A 14,865-nucleotide genomic window follows, 5' to 3' on the forward strand; every position below is an offset into this window, starting at 1 on the left:
CGTCATTATCTTCGTTGGCCCTCCTTTGGATGCTCACTAAAAGCTTTATATCCTTCTTACACTGTGGTGCCCAGAACTGCACACAGGCCTCAAGGTGAGGCCGCGCCAGTGCAGCGCAGAGCGGGACAATCCCCTCCCTTGCCCGGCAGGCGATGCTGTGCCTGATGCCCCCCAGGACACGGCCGGCCCTCCTGGCTGCCAGGTCAACCTGCTGGCACCTTTTTGTTCCGTGTGCCCGGAGGAGGCAGCTGCCCGCACCCTGGGCTGCCCGGTTAGGTTTGCTCCCTCCCACCAGAGCTCGCAAACGCCCCGGGCACCACCAGCCAGCCCTTCCTGGCGCCCGGGGCCGCTCCGAGCGCACGGAGCCGCTTGAGCCCCGCCGGCCACCGTGGAACGCGGCGCCTGCGCAGAAACGGCGCGGCCGTGCCGGCCATGGCGCTCCGCGCGGGAGGGCCGGCGCGGGAGCTGCGGCGGGGCCGCCTGCGCCTCCCCGGCCCCGGCGCCCGCGGGCACGCCCGGCTCGGCCGCCCCGGCGCCGCCGCGCAGCCGGCTGCCGAGGAGCCGGGGGAAGGTAGGGACGGGTCGCCGGGCCGTGCTGCATTCGCCGAGGACTTCGGTGCTGCACAGCCGACTCTGCCGGAGGGCGTGGGAAGGGGAGCGGCCGCCTGTCCCGCTCGGCCCCACCGGAGGCGCCGGGGCAGTGCCCGTGTCCTGGGCGTGAGTGAGGAGCCCCGCAGGGCCCGGGCAGCCCGGCCGCACGGTGAGGTCGGCCTGTGTCCTCTCGGGCTGCAGCCCAGGAGGCTAGAGTCCGCTGTCAGTGCCCGGGACTCGCTTTGTTAAACGTAGACACCAGCTAGAGGTGAATCTACTGACGGGGTTTATCCCGAGAAACCTCCTCAAAAAGGCATAGGAAACGTGTGACTGACGCCGTGTCTTTAGTACAAACCGAGAGCTAGCGAGGGGTGTCTTGCTGCTGTGCATCAGTGCCATGCTCAGACTGTGCCAAGGACAGCAGAGCCAGGAGTTATGAGATCACATAATCTCCGTAGTGGCTAAGCATGTACAGGTAGTAAATTAGGCAAAAATCACAGCCATTCTGGCCTAGTGCAGAGACCTCCTGGTCATGTCATCCATCCATAGGACTTGTCTTTTCTGCATCTTGGTCACTTCATCCTTCTCTGTTTCTGTGGAAACTGTGATATTTGTCATCTTCATGAAGTGCTTCCTTAGTTTCCTAATGAAAAATGCTGTATAAAACTAGGCTGTTGAAAGAGCTCCTGTGGTTATTATTTACAAGCCTCTGTGAGAGCTCAGTAAACTTATAAAATGAAAGACTTTTATAAAAGAAATACTATCAAGTAATACTAACAAATGCCATGTAATGACTCTTAAAAGTTTTCTGGAGGCCGCAATATTCCGTGGATTCTTTAAAACCAAAAACATGAAGTAAAGAGCTCTGTACTAAATATTCCTGTGGCAGATGGTAGCTGCTGGGAAATGCTCCCCAGCTTCCAAACCCAAATGACAAAAGGGAAGTATTAAGAGGCAAGAGCTTCACAGGCTCTGCTGATGTGATGTGGTCAGTGGATTAGTTTGAAAGCTATGCAGGGAAGTGATCATGATTTCAGATTTGGGAGATGGCCTCTTTGCCTGTATGCAAAGAGGAAAAAAGTTCCATGTTTCTGGATGTTCGGCACATCTCAATTCCATGTGAATTCTGGAAGCTGTGAGCAGCAGTACAGACTGCCAGTAGTGTGATGAGATATGACTGGACTGTGGGTTTATTGTACTGGAGTAGATGAAAGTGTATTATTAAGTGAAAGTTTAGAGTAGGAATGTACTGTAAAGGAAGGTGCTGAGTTGTAAAAACACCAAGTGTTGAATTGTTCCAAAGTACTGGTTTTGTGGTAGGGAAGAGAGATTATTTCAGTGAAGCTTGCCAGAGGTCTAGGCCTGCCTCACATCCTAGCTGGCATTTCCAGGCTCTTACTTGTGTGCTTTTTTGATGGTGAACAGCAAATTAAAGAACAAACATTCCTTGTAATATGAAGCTTTCTGTGCACTGAGGGAAGTCAGTATTGTTTTCTTCTTGCCTTTCTTACCCCTTGTTATTACAAATGTATGCATTTGTGAGGGAAATACACTTGTATTTCTTGCTTTCATTCATTCTTAATTGTCCTTCATTCATTCTTCATTCTTTTCAGTTTTGCTGTCATGTTCTTGGAGAGCCAGGACAAACCTTTGTTCAGTGGTTCAATCCAGAGGAAGAGATTAAGTGAACTAAAACCAGCCATACATCTTTCTGTTTATGTAGAAAAGCCTTGACGCTTGCTTATTTCTTCTCACAGATGCTGAAGTCAGTACCAGAAAGAAGACATTTGCTGAAGTCCAAACAGAACGATTGGATCAAGCCGAACGGACTGTTTTAATTAAGTGCCCATCAAAACTTAATGAAAAAAAATTATTGCAGTACTTATCCAGTCATGGGAATGTTAAGAGTCATTTCTTTTTTGAAAATCGTGTAAGTAGTAACTATTTGTCCTGGTTTAGGACAACAAAACAATGTAACTAAAATCTAGACTTAGATGAAAATAAATGCCAGGAAGAAAATTTGATTAAGGCTGCATACATAAATTAAGCAAATTATATATACTTAGTGCATTAAAACAGTTTTTATCTGAGCAGTTGATTTTTATTTGCAAGTCAGCTAAGCAAGACCTCTAAGGAATAGCCAGCAACCTGCTTTGCACTAAATCTTTGAAACTTTCACATAGCACCATTCATTGTTCTAACAACAGAGATACCTCTTTTTTTATGTGTTTCTTGAGTATTTCAGTTGTGAAGTTGAATGTAGTTCAGAACTTTTATGTTTAGTCCTTGCTGCCAAGAATAGCATGTCTTAAATACTTTTAACCTCTTATGAAAAAGCATCTGAAATGTTTGGAGGTATGGAACCTAGCATTTGGCTTCAGGGCTATCTTATTAATCTGTCTCAGAAGCCCCAGGAACATCTGAGTAATATCAGTACAATGAGTTCAAGCATTGTATGCATTTATCTCACCCTCTGTTTCCATTCTTAATGTTTTAGGGCATCAGTGCTTTAATAGAGTTTTCAGAAAAGAGCAGTATAGCCTCATTGCAGGATGCTGTTGGGATCCCAAGTGCTTCAGAGCATCATGTTGTCCCATTTAAATCAAGACTTTTTACTTTCACCCTGAAAAACCCAGTGAGTCAACACGTTGAAGAGACACCACTTCACCTCTCTCCTCAGTGTCACATTCCAGTGAAAGAACTTATTGAAAAGCTTTGTCTTGCAGACAGCGTAAGTAGAGGTTTCTAGATCTCTTTCTTAATTAAAAATGAGACATGTTTATTTCAGATTTGCAAGTGGTCACGTGAAACTTGTAAAGGTATTTATTTTTATTGAAAAAAGGTAACATATTAGCATTTCATGTGAATGGTTGTCCTACATTAAAATAAATAAATAAAATTATTCATTTTAATTATGAAAATAATTTGTGTGAAAGAAACCTTTTTGAAATTTTGAAAAATAATCTTCTAATTGCATTGATATTAAATAGATGAAAATATATATAGATAAAAGATGGTCATTGTATTTTTACAGTGTTTATTTTCTGAACTAGATAAGCAGTCAGATGTGCATTCTACTGAATGAGTATCAGCTTACAGAAGAAAACATCAAGCTGCGATTTCTGGCCTGTTCTTTGGTTCGGGATTTTGCACGTGCATATTTCCCAGACAGCACGGTAAAGCCGTTTGGCTCTTCAGTCAACACGTTTGGCAAATTGGGATCTGATGTGGACATGTTTTTGGACTTCGGTGATACAGGAAAGCATGCTACAAAAATGGTAAGGTTATGCTGTGCGTCTTCAGTTTGCTGGATTTCTTCAACAGAGCAGCTCATTTGATGTTTCACGCAGTGGAATCAATTTATTTTTATTTAGGTTTTAAATGGGTTCATATTATAGAGTGTGAACAAGTTTATATGAATGTTTGGATCTGAAGACTTTCAAAAACTGAATGTGACATGGACGAGATCTCCTTTGCAATAGGAAGAAAATGATTTGGTGTTTACATGAATTTTGTACTATTAGGGTGAATTTCACTATGAAGAACACTCCAAAATTGTTTCAGCAGACCTTCCCATTCTACTGTTGTGTTTTCTTCACTGTGGCTTCTGTGCTTCAGCCATGCTCTGTTAAAGCTTGGCTGTGATTTTTAGAGTCTTCCGTGTCGTAAAGCAAAGTAAGTTTGTGCATGTGTGCACATTTGTGTTTTGGCAGGATTGTCAGGTTATTTTCCTTACTTTAAGAGATGACTTCATGCTCCAGGAAAGGTACTGGATTAGGTACTGGGGTATATATATATGTATTTATAGGCACATATTTAGTGTGTGGAGGTGTAAAAGCTCGGGATGTGGGATAGTCATGGTGAATGCTTACAGGTCACAGATTATGAATGAATTATCAAGTAAGTGATTTTCATGTTGTGAAAACTTTTCATTTGTGTGGTGACAGATAGTTTGGGAAAAACTAGCTCTGTTTTCCTTAAAAGACAGTGGGCTTAAGCTTTTGAAGATTGAAAATTCTTTCAGCTTTTCTGTACAATTTGTATATTGCTGTGTAAGTAGCTTTCAAAGAAATAATCCCTTAAATGTGTATAGCTTTTAGTATTACTGCAGTGATAAATCACAATGAAAGCAAATGTGTCTGCTGAAGAGAAGGATCATCGTGTGTGTGAAGTCTTAAAATCTTTATGTTTAAACAGTGAAGTTGCCTCTTAAATTTCGAAGGAATAATTTTCAAAATTAAATGTTTATTTTCAAAGCGTGTTTGGTGACTAGCTGTTTTCTTTAATATGTATACTTTGTGAAGATAGCAGTTCTGTTGTGAAATGTAGAGTATTTGATGAGTGAGTTTACTAGCAGCTGTGATTACCTGTGAATGGCTGAGAGACTTACTACTCAGGGGAGACAAAGGGGAGGTAGCTTTAGTTACAAGGTGGTTTAGCAGCAGCGGAAATGGTATGTTCTGATTTCTTCATTTCTGTAGCCTTCCAGGAGGTGCCAGCAATGAGAAGGATCAGGCATTTCAGCACTATTTACCTGAAATACCTGTTTTTGAGCCTTATGACAAACTGATTACTAATTGCAGTTTAAGAAAAGGGGCCAAAGTGGGAACATTATTTACCAAGACCGAAGATAGGGCATTTTTAACCTTGGGACAGTTGGGAGATCAGTGAATGACTTAAAACAGGGCTCTGTGATGTTTCAGAGTAGCAGTTTTAGTTAAAACGGTTGTGGTCCTTGCTTAGGTTACTGTATCAGTTTACCCAAAGGTAATAGTTTACTTTTAATAACAGTAATAGTTTAGTATTTAGTATGACAAAATAAGGGAAGAACCATAGGGTTGGCACAAGTGTATCAGTACTTCATAACCCCTAGCCAGCATCAAAGCAATTGAAAGGTTCTTTTAATTGCTAAGAGTATCTATCATTATAAAACAGTCTTCATTCAGTTTTTGAGAGATAGGGAGGTGCTGTCTGGAAAGGCCCATTGTGGTTTTTGTTACAAATATAAATATCAACACCAGCCCACCTACAGGTCAGCTGAGTCCCCATCTTTATCTTTCCTGTTAACTGCCTCGATGTTGATAGTTACAGGCTCCTTTCACTTAGAGCCAGCCCTGCTCTAGTATGCAGCTACACAGCCAGATGGGATCAGGGACTGCTGTCCTGGCATATTCCACCACACCTTGGTGCTGACTGGAGGGGAGTGGGATCAGTCAGCTCGGTGATTGCCAGAGAGACTCAGAAATTCAGCCCCTGAAGTTACCTTATGGGAAAGGTTGCAAGGTCTGTAACTTCTGAATTGTTTCACCTGTCTGTGAGCTTACTAATTTGTGGACAAAAAAATGACGTGCTCTGTATCTCAGTTACTGTTGGATGACTGTGATTTTATTTGTATAGTATGCATTCACACATGACATGTTCCAAGGGGGAGGATAAATCAGTGTCAAGTATTGGATTAGCAATCAAAATTAGCTTATGTCTTAAAAACACAAGACTATAAAGAAAACAGAGATTTCATAAGTATTTTATTGAGGTAAAAACTACTAATATAGCAAAACAAAATATGAAGACCTACAGAGAAGTTAATTTCTGATATTAGAATATATCTTCACAATATTTTTGTCTTCCAGGGAAAGTACATATGACCTGAAGTGATTATTTTAAGTTTTACAGAATCATATCGTAATTTTGAAGGATTAAGTAATTTGCATGCTAATTTCTTTTACTTTTTTAAATGAAAAAGACTTTTTCCTTACACTGCTACTTGATTTACTAATAATGCATTGTTTTTTGAGGCTTTGACATGGAATTACCAATAGTTTGAAGTTCTTGGTAGTTCGGTTGTGTTGCCCCTCTGTAATTGTGTTGTCCTCTTTGCAGTCAGAGCATATATGCTCTATTGGTAATTCCAGAATTGCATTTTTTAGCCAGTAATAGGATGTAGTACTAATACTTCTGTTAGAACATTTAGCTTTATAATAAGTTCATCACTATTAGCCTAGAAAAACTGAATCACCAGATAAGAATGTAAAAGAGAGAGCAATATGTTTTTACCTATTTTAAATTCAGTGGACTGCTTTGAATAATTCTTGTCTTTCAGTTCTAGTTGTACAAACTCCTTTGCAGATTGTGGTGGTCTTTCAGAAGTATTTTTAAATGTCTTTTTTGTTTGAGAGCTAACAGCTTGCTTTTAAAATTCTGTGTTAGAAAAAAGGTCCCTTTGAAATGGAGTATCAGATGAAAAGATTACCATCAGAAAGATTAGCAACTCAGAGGATTCTTTCTGTGATTGGAGACTGCCTTGATAATTTTGGTCCTGGCTGTGCAAATGTACAGAAGATCCTCAATGCCCGCTGCCCTCTAGTGAAATTTTCCCATCAGCCGACAGGATTCCAGTGTGATCTGTCAGTGAGCAACAGGTGAGACCTGGTTTTAAAAAGTTTGCAGAGAATTCTTAAAGTGTGCTGAAAACCAGTAATATCAACTGTTTAGTTTTCTCTTTACTGTGTACTTAGCAAATGTGAATATTGGCTCTGAAAGTAAAAAGATATTTTTTGACTTCTAGAGGTTAGAGTTTGATATCCTTAAGTTGTCTTTCTCCAGCACAGGAAACACTTGCTAGCTGAAGCTGAAGACTGAACAACCAGTCTATGGAATAAGGTTGTCTTATAAAACTGGAAAGAAGGCAGTCAGTGTTTATTAGTCATTACTTTTCTTTGCCGTATATACAGCCTTTCTTGATTGCTTTTCAGATTAAGCAGCTCTAGGATGTTGATTTTTAGGCATTTGGCTTCTAGCTATCTTGGTGTCCTTTCCTTCTTGTTAAGGGCCTGCATACACCTGTTTGCTGGGAATTTCCCTTGGACGCCAGGTGAATTCCGGCCTCGGGACCCTGGCGGGGAGCGTGCGGTGTTCCCGCCGCGCGCGGCCGCTCGCAGCACTGCCCGCTAGGGGGCGCCGGCTGCCCAGGAGTGCCCTCAGGGCCCGCGGGGACCGCCCAGCGCAGACATGGCAGCGCCGTCCCTTTCGTGCTTGTGCTGTCCGTGTTTTAACCAGAAATAAACCCCTCTCTCCAGTAAACAGCGCTGGCATAAGTGTTCACATAACCAAAATGAGTTACTGACCCTTTTCATTGTTGCTGGGGAATATAAAAATATGAGTGATAATTCAGGATACCAGTGACAGGAGCCAAGGGAATGGCATGAAGTTGTGTCTGGGGAGATCTAGGTTGGATATCAGGAAAAGGTTTTTCAGAGGGTGGCTGAGCCCTGTAAGAGGCTCTCCAGGGAAGTGGTCACAGCACCAAACCTGACAGAGTTCAAGAAGCTTTTTGACAATGCTCTCACACAAGGTGTGACTCTTGGGACTGTCCTGTACAGGGCCAGGAGTTGGACTTTGATGATCCTTATGAGTCCCTTCCAACAATTTTGTGATTCTGTGATATGAATTTTAGTGCAGTTTTGTGATTTGTCTGCATCAGGTACAATCAGATCAGATACACTCAGTTTTCTGAGTCACCCAAAGATCTGTTTCAGAATATGCAGGAGTTAAGGCAATACTGAAAAAGTTTCTTACAATTAATTTACTTTGCTATATGCAGCCGCAGTGAAATTCAGCAGTTAGTTCTGTACAAGCTTCATTGTAACTCACTGCTGATAGTTTGGCTGGTTGGGACTGCATGTCTGGTCTTGTTATCATTTTTACTACCAAATCTCTCTGGACACATTAAGCACCTCACAGCTGAAATTTCAGGAGCCCAGGTGTTACAAAATCTTGACCTAGTGTCCACAAAAGGCTATGCTGAATTTTTAGAACACTTGAGGCTAAAACTGATCCAAAGCAAGTTTTGCTGTCATACTGTACTTCAATTTTTTTCAACGTTTTCTTGCCCTCACATTTGTACAATACATGAATGGTTGTATAACAGCGTGATGAAGGAGATCAAGAACTGATCCATATGAAAACCTTTATCCTTCCAAATTAGTTATTTTTTTCAGCTCATCTAAGCAGTAATCATTCAAAAATTACCAAACTGACTTGTTTTGTGGATTTCATTGTGTGTCTGCACTTAGATTATTTTTCAGTGCAGTGTTTTATTACTTTTTAAATAAAAGCAGTAAAAGAAGTTCTAGTTGTATTTTATTATATGTTAGGCTAGAGATATTATCTAATGTGCCTCAAAGGCAATTGTGGCTAAAATATGTTTTTTCATCTCAGTTCTGCATAGTTTGACTCCACAGTACTTGATGGTGTTTTTTTATTTGGGGTTTTTTTTCCTCCCACTGTGATGTGGAACAAAGAAACAGGAAACAGTGCAAATGCACATTATTTACCCAGAACCATGATGTATCATTCTTGCTATGGAAAACTACCAGATATTTAATCTTGGACAATTCCAGGCATACCAACCCAAAACATTCTACTATTCTATGATTCTCTTCTATTTTGCAAAATGTGTAAAAGTTATTTTTTTTTTTATTGAGGCCCCATTCTCTTATAATGAATAAAGAACACTGCATCTGATACTTCATAATTCCGTCATCATTTACATGTCTTCCCATTTCTTCTTCAGCATTGCAATAAGAAGTTCAGAACTCTTGTATATCTATGGCTGTCTTGATTCCCGTGTACGAGCATTAGTGTTCACTATACGATGTTGGGCTCGTGTCCATGGACTTACAAACAGTGCTCCTGGTACCTGGATCACAAACTTCTCTCTGACCATGATGGTCATGTTTTTTCTGCAGAGGAGATCGCCACCTATCATTCCAACACTAGACCAACTTAAAGCACTTGCAGGTAAGCACAGCAGTTTCTGTGTTTATTGCACATATGTTTTATCTAAAGTGATAAATAAATCCAAGCAATTTCTTTATGCTCTCAAGTACTAATGAATATTATGCGTGTTTTAAGTTTGAGGGAATACACAAGTTCTACATGTATTTTTTAGTGAAAATAATGCATCTTTAAAGGCAAAATAAATCCCTTTTCAGTACAATACTAATTCTATTTAGAGGGTTTAGACTTGTTCTGTCCCTTAGATAATTAAATGTAATTTACTTGTTCAGTGCTCCTATGTTGAATTTTTTTAAATTTTGTTTTTTAGAAGACTCCTAGGATCTTGAACATTTCTGGAATTAAGGATTTTGTGCAGACTGATATGATGTGTATTGTTTTATAGCTACCAAATTCTTAAAAAAAAGACTGTGTTTTCTTCTCCCAATTTGTAATATCCTTGATACCGTTCAGGCCTTTTGCAAATCGTTCTTGTATCTGCACAAAAAAAACTGTTCTGACGGTTTCTTACACGGCATTCAGGGTGTATTATCTCCAGTGAATTGTATGAAAGCATAGAGAATCACACCTCAGGTTCTTGATTCCTTACTTATGTCTTCTGCTTATTGATGTGATTCCTTGGAAGCTTTGAGTGCTTGGTACTGGAGAAAAAAAGTCTGTGTTAGTTGCTTTAAAATAATTTTAAACATTTCCATCAGAACTGGTTAGAAATGTTTATACATAAAACATGTGTTTTGATAGTTACAAGAGTGTTCTTAATTCTCTAAAATTTTTCAGGAAAAGACAGTGAACACTCTGGGTCTGACTTTTTTTAAACCCTCATGTAGGGAGTAACCTCAGAGGGTTGTGCTGTTAAGTGTGTAATACAGCCCTCTATGCAGAGATACCCTGTTTGATACGTATTAGAAATATTTTCAGAGATATGAAGATATCATTTATCTTAGTCCTTTAGGATTTTAAAAATGTGCCATTTGCTCATGATGCTTTTCCTTTGCCCATCTATAGACTTTTTCCTGTCAAATCTTTTACCACTTAAGTTGAATCTTAACCTGAAAGTTTACTTGTGAATTCCTAATTTGATTTGTGTAATATGGTAGCATTGATTTCAGTTTTTTATCTGAATTTTATTAAATACAATGGCGTTTTAATGTTTGTTACTTCAAAATATGCCCACAATTTTTCTTTCAGATGAAAAAGACAAGCATATAATTGGAAGATATGATTGCTCATTTGTTAGCGATTTAAGGAAGATTAAACCTACAAAAAATACAGAAACACTTGGTAGGTAGATCCTCATTTTTTTTTTTTTTTCAATAAGCTTATTGAAAACAAACCTTTCCTTAATCTTACTGATGGTTCTTGTTCTTCTTTCCCTTAGATGTATTGCTGGGCGAGTTTTTTGAATATTTTGGAAACTTTGATTTCAGAAAGAACGCCTTAAATCTTCGAAAGGTAAATGGATTTTAATTGCTCATCATTATCAATCAAATCTCTCTGTCTGCCATTTGACAAACTACATATGCTAAACAGCAATTTCTGTCATTTTAATTATATATAAAAAATATATTTGTAGGGAAGAAACTGAGTCCTTTCTGTGAAGGAGGAGTGTTTTCCTCTTGGAGCCCAGTAACTTACAGTACCATTGAGAACATTTACAGTGTCATTACTTGGATATGCTGGAAAGCAGAAACTGATGCAAAGCTAGTGTGATTTTACTGAAAAGACCTATAATAAAAGTGACAGTTTTAAAAAGTTGAAGCTATTTTGCTTCTGTGGGAGGAAAACTTTTAAAATGTCATGATGTCTGGCATAGCAAAAGTCTGTGACAAACCCTACGAGCTGACAGAATTTGCGTTTAAAGTTGGGAGTCCAGACCCAAGCAGAGCCTACATTAAAACTTACAGCTGAGTTCTGGGTGTGCTTTTGGCACTGCAGTTTTCTACTGGAGTTTTATCAGCCTACAGTAACTGTACTGCAACTCAGTAAGCAATGCCATAGCACGGTAATTCTGTGCTAGCACTTCGGTTTGCTTTGTATGCTTAAGGCATCCTATCAATCTGTGTGTGTATGCAGGTGTAATAGAAATACATGAAAACGTAACCTCCATAACTCACACCTGTTCCTGCTGGGCTGCTTCCAGAATGGGGTTTCAGTGCCACATTACTGTGTGGCCACTCATTTGTTCTGTTTCCTGTTTGGGCATTGTACATCACTGGCTGAAGAGCTCTCTTTCAGATTGATCCTAAAAACTGATTTATATAGGTGGAGAACTTCTGTTTGCTATTAAACCTGAATAAAGCAAACAAAAACACATTTGGAGCCTGAGCTAGTCAGGGGAGGGATCTGTGCTGCTGGTGTTTTTCTGACAGTGCTCTTGGCCCTGGGGCAAGAGTATGTAAGGTGTATATAGACACTTCCTGGACCAGCAGGAGCTGGTGGGTTCCTGCTAGAGCTTGCAGCGGAAAGGCTTGAAGAGGTGTTTTGCTATACAGAACCAGTCAGCTAAGCATAAGCATTGAGATGGAAGTGCATTTCAATAACAAATTACATAGCTGTCAGCTATTTGTGTGGTACTATACCAGGTGCCTAACAGTGGACCATGACCTGCATAGCTCTGTGCTTAAAAGACAGACCAAACTGGGAGGAATTTCAGCCAAGGAAGCAATCTTATTCACTTACACCTGCACTGTGAGCTCTCTGAACAGTGTGGGAGGAATGGTTTGAACAGTTTAAGTGCATGCAATATTTTATCAAACTGTGCTATGCAGGTTAATATGACACACTGATGCTGCCCATAGGCAAGTGAAGATTAGGAGTAGGAGGATGCAGTAGGTGAGTTCTGAGGTTTGGTGGACAGCAAATGGGAGATTGGCCAAAAAGATAGGTTAAGCTGTAGTTGTGTGTTCTTTACCTTAAAGGAATTCTAAGTTGAATGTTGCAAAGAAACCTGCCACTGAGGGTTCAGAGAGCAGGAATCATACAGTCAGGTTGACAGGAAAATTAACTTGATTAATGATGACTGGGTGTTCTGTAAAATGTTCTCTAATAGGTCAAAACACTTAATTCTAATGTAATACCTCAAATGACTTGTTATTTGCTCAGCCTATAATGTACATATGCAACTTTGGCTTTTTCTTTATGCTGTCTGCAGGGAAAGGAAGTAAATAAGCCTGAGTCGTCTCCTCTTTATATCTGGAATCCCTTTGAACAAGACCTTAATATCAGCAAGAATGTTAATCAGCCACAGCTGGAGAAATTTGTAGCTATGGCCAGAGAAAGTGCCTGGATTTTACAGAAGGAAGATAAAACTCAGAAAATGATCAATAAAGAACCTTGGGGACTGGCAGCTCTACTGATACCATTTGGAAAAAGTAATTCCAGCAAGATGAGGAATAGGATGAAAGGAATAGGAAGTGAAACAATCAGAAGCCTCTTGGACTCTTTAAAGTTAAATAATGCAAACAGTCAACAAAAAGCAGTGGGAAAATGACTTTAAGCACAGAAACATAGTAGCTGATATTCTGTTTAAGGAATTATATGTGACACACAGTCCAAAGAACATTACTTTTAATATTTCTATTATGGGGAATGGAGAATCAAGCAATCTCTGGTTTCCATCGTGATAATTTTTGTACAGGTTTGCTTTCTGTACATTTTTCTTCTCCTTACTCCTCAGTTTCCTTCTGTTTTATGAATGAAAAATGTTCAAATATAAGTTTTACAGATGCATTTTGGAAGTAGCCTCCAGTTGGGCACTCTACTGTAAAAAAGGCTGATGGGAGCAGTATGTGAAAAAGCCTTTGGGAATTCTCTTGGCTAGCATACAAATGATATGCTAATTAAAAGCTCAAGAAACAACCAGCTTTCCGTGAAACCACAGTCTGGAAGAAGATAAATGTTTTGGACCCATTGTTTCCAATCCAGTCGTGTTTTGGAAGCCAGTAAAACTGAAGTGTGTGTATCTATTTTTGCAATTGTTTTCCATTCATGTAGATAGTGCCAAGACAAAATAAAGAGGATGGAATTAGATAGTCGGGTTTGCAGTTTCGTAAAGCATTGCACCACCACAGCTCTCCAAGGATAGTGCCACTGTTTTGTGTTGGAAAAGTGGGTTTGCTCTTGTGTTTACCACCTGATTTCATGTGTCTTTAGTTAACTCTCCTTTGTTTTCTCTACCCAGGACTGGTCTCCACCCACACTTGTTTCTTATTTTGCCTTCAGCTTCACTTTAAACCTGTATTTCAGGTTCAGGCAGGGGTTCTCAAGCGCTCTTCTTGCTTCATCACTCTCCCCGAAGTTGCTGCCTACTAGGTGACATCAAAGCATTCCTGCGGAGGGATCTGTCCTGTGCAGAGATCCAGAGAATCATGTATTATGCTGGAGTCCTGTTCCCAGGTTCCAAAACCTTGCCTTGGTTTGCAGATATTCAGTAGAACAGTGACTGTCGCCATTTCCAGATCAGTTGGATCAGCAGAGTCAGTGCTTTTTGTTGACTTAAAACATTGGGTGCTCTTTGCATCTACCACAGAAAGAAGTCTTTTCACAAGAAGAGGGGTGGAGGAGAAGGAATAAAATGGGAAATGGAGAGCAGGCAAATATCAAACTTTAAAAGTACATTTGGGAGTATTTCACCTGTCCAGTTTGAGAGCCACTCATGCATTAGACTAAATGGTAACACTGTTAGCAATTCCACAGAATGTTTTCTTCATTCTTAACAGAAATTCTGTAAAGGAAATTACTGTATTCAGAGATAATAATATAGATGAAACATCAATTTTATGATAACTTTAATTTTCAGTATTTTTACATTATTTAATGTAGCACTGGTATATGACCTTGTGTAGACATTTTTCTAATGGTTTCATCTGAACAATTTTTAAGTGTGTTTTTTCTTTTCTCTGATATATTTATTATTTATTGGAAATACTGGGGGCAATAATGCATACCTCCTTGTATGCACTTGTAAAAACTGGGCAAGGAAAAGTATCTTCTAGCAGTTGGCAAACTAAAGGGTTAGACCTTCAGGTCAATTCCATAACAGTTTATTTGGAGTTTAAAATAATAATCTTTTCTGATTCATAAATGTTTTCTTAAACAATGACTCACATAGTCATTATCTTGGTTGCTGAAATTAATTCTTATATTAACTTCTTCAAGACTGAGCCTTGAATTTGAAACTTAATTTTCTACCTAAATCCTAGTATTAGAACTTCTTTTTGGAGGATGGTATGAAGTCTACTGCAACTTGCTATTGGTCCAAGCACAAGGCCTTTGATAGCAAATTTGACACAGATTCTGTAAGGAGCCTGCTGCTACCTTGATCTTTACAGATAGAGGTACATTGTCTACAGTTTAAACAGGAATATACTGTCTAGCTTTTTGAAGATTAGGGCAGTACTCTTTTGAATTTTCTTTATTTTAGATTAACCAAATGTGTAATAGTGTAGTAATAAGAATATGGGTTACCAGGGACAGAAG

General features: G+C 39.7%; 1 protein-coding gene across 1 annotated transcript; it reads left to right on the forward strand.

Annotated features, from left to right (window-relative positions):
• Positions 1–432: 432 nt before the first annotated feature.
• On the forward strand, positions 433–13,416 carry MTPAP (mitochondrial poly(A) polymerase). Its single transcript, XM_014248410.2, is given in 10 exon segments — positions 433–571; positions 2,349–2,521; positions 3,089–3,322; positions 3,645–3,869; positions 6,799–7,010; positions 9,164–9,390; positions 10,576–10,668; positions 10,766–10,839; positions 12,539–12,851; positions 12,854–13,416. Coding segments are annotated over 10 exon segments (1,734 nt in total). The 3' UTR covers positions 12,898–13,416.
• Positions 13,417–14,865: the final 1,449 nt, after the last annotated feature.

This window comes from Pseudopodoces humilis, chromosome 1 (genome assembly GCF_049639895.1).
Source record: "Pseudopodoces humilis isolate 2021_Gansu_Grassland_sample_001 chromosome 1, ASM4963989v1, whole genome shotgun sequence".
In the NCBI taxonomy this organism is placed as follows: Eukaryota; Metazoa; Chordata; class Aves; order Passeriformes; family Paridae; genus Pseudopodoces; species Pseudopodoces humilis.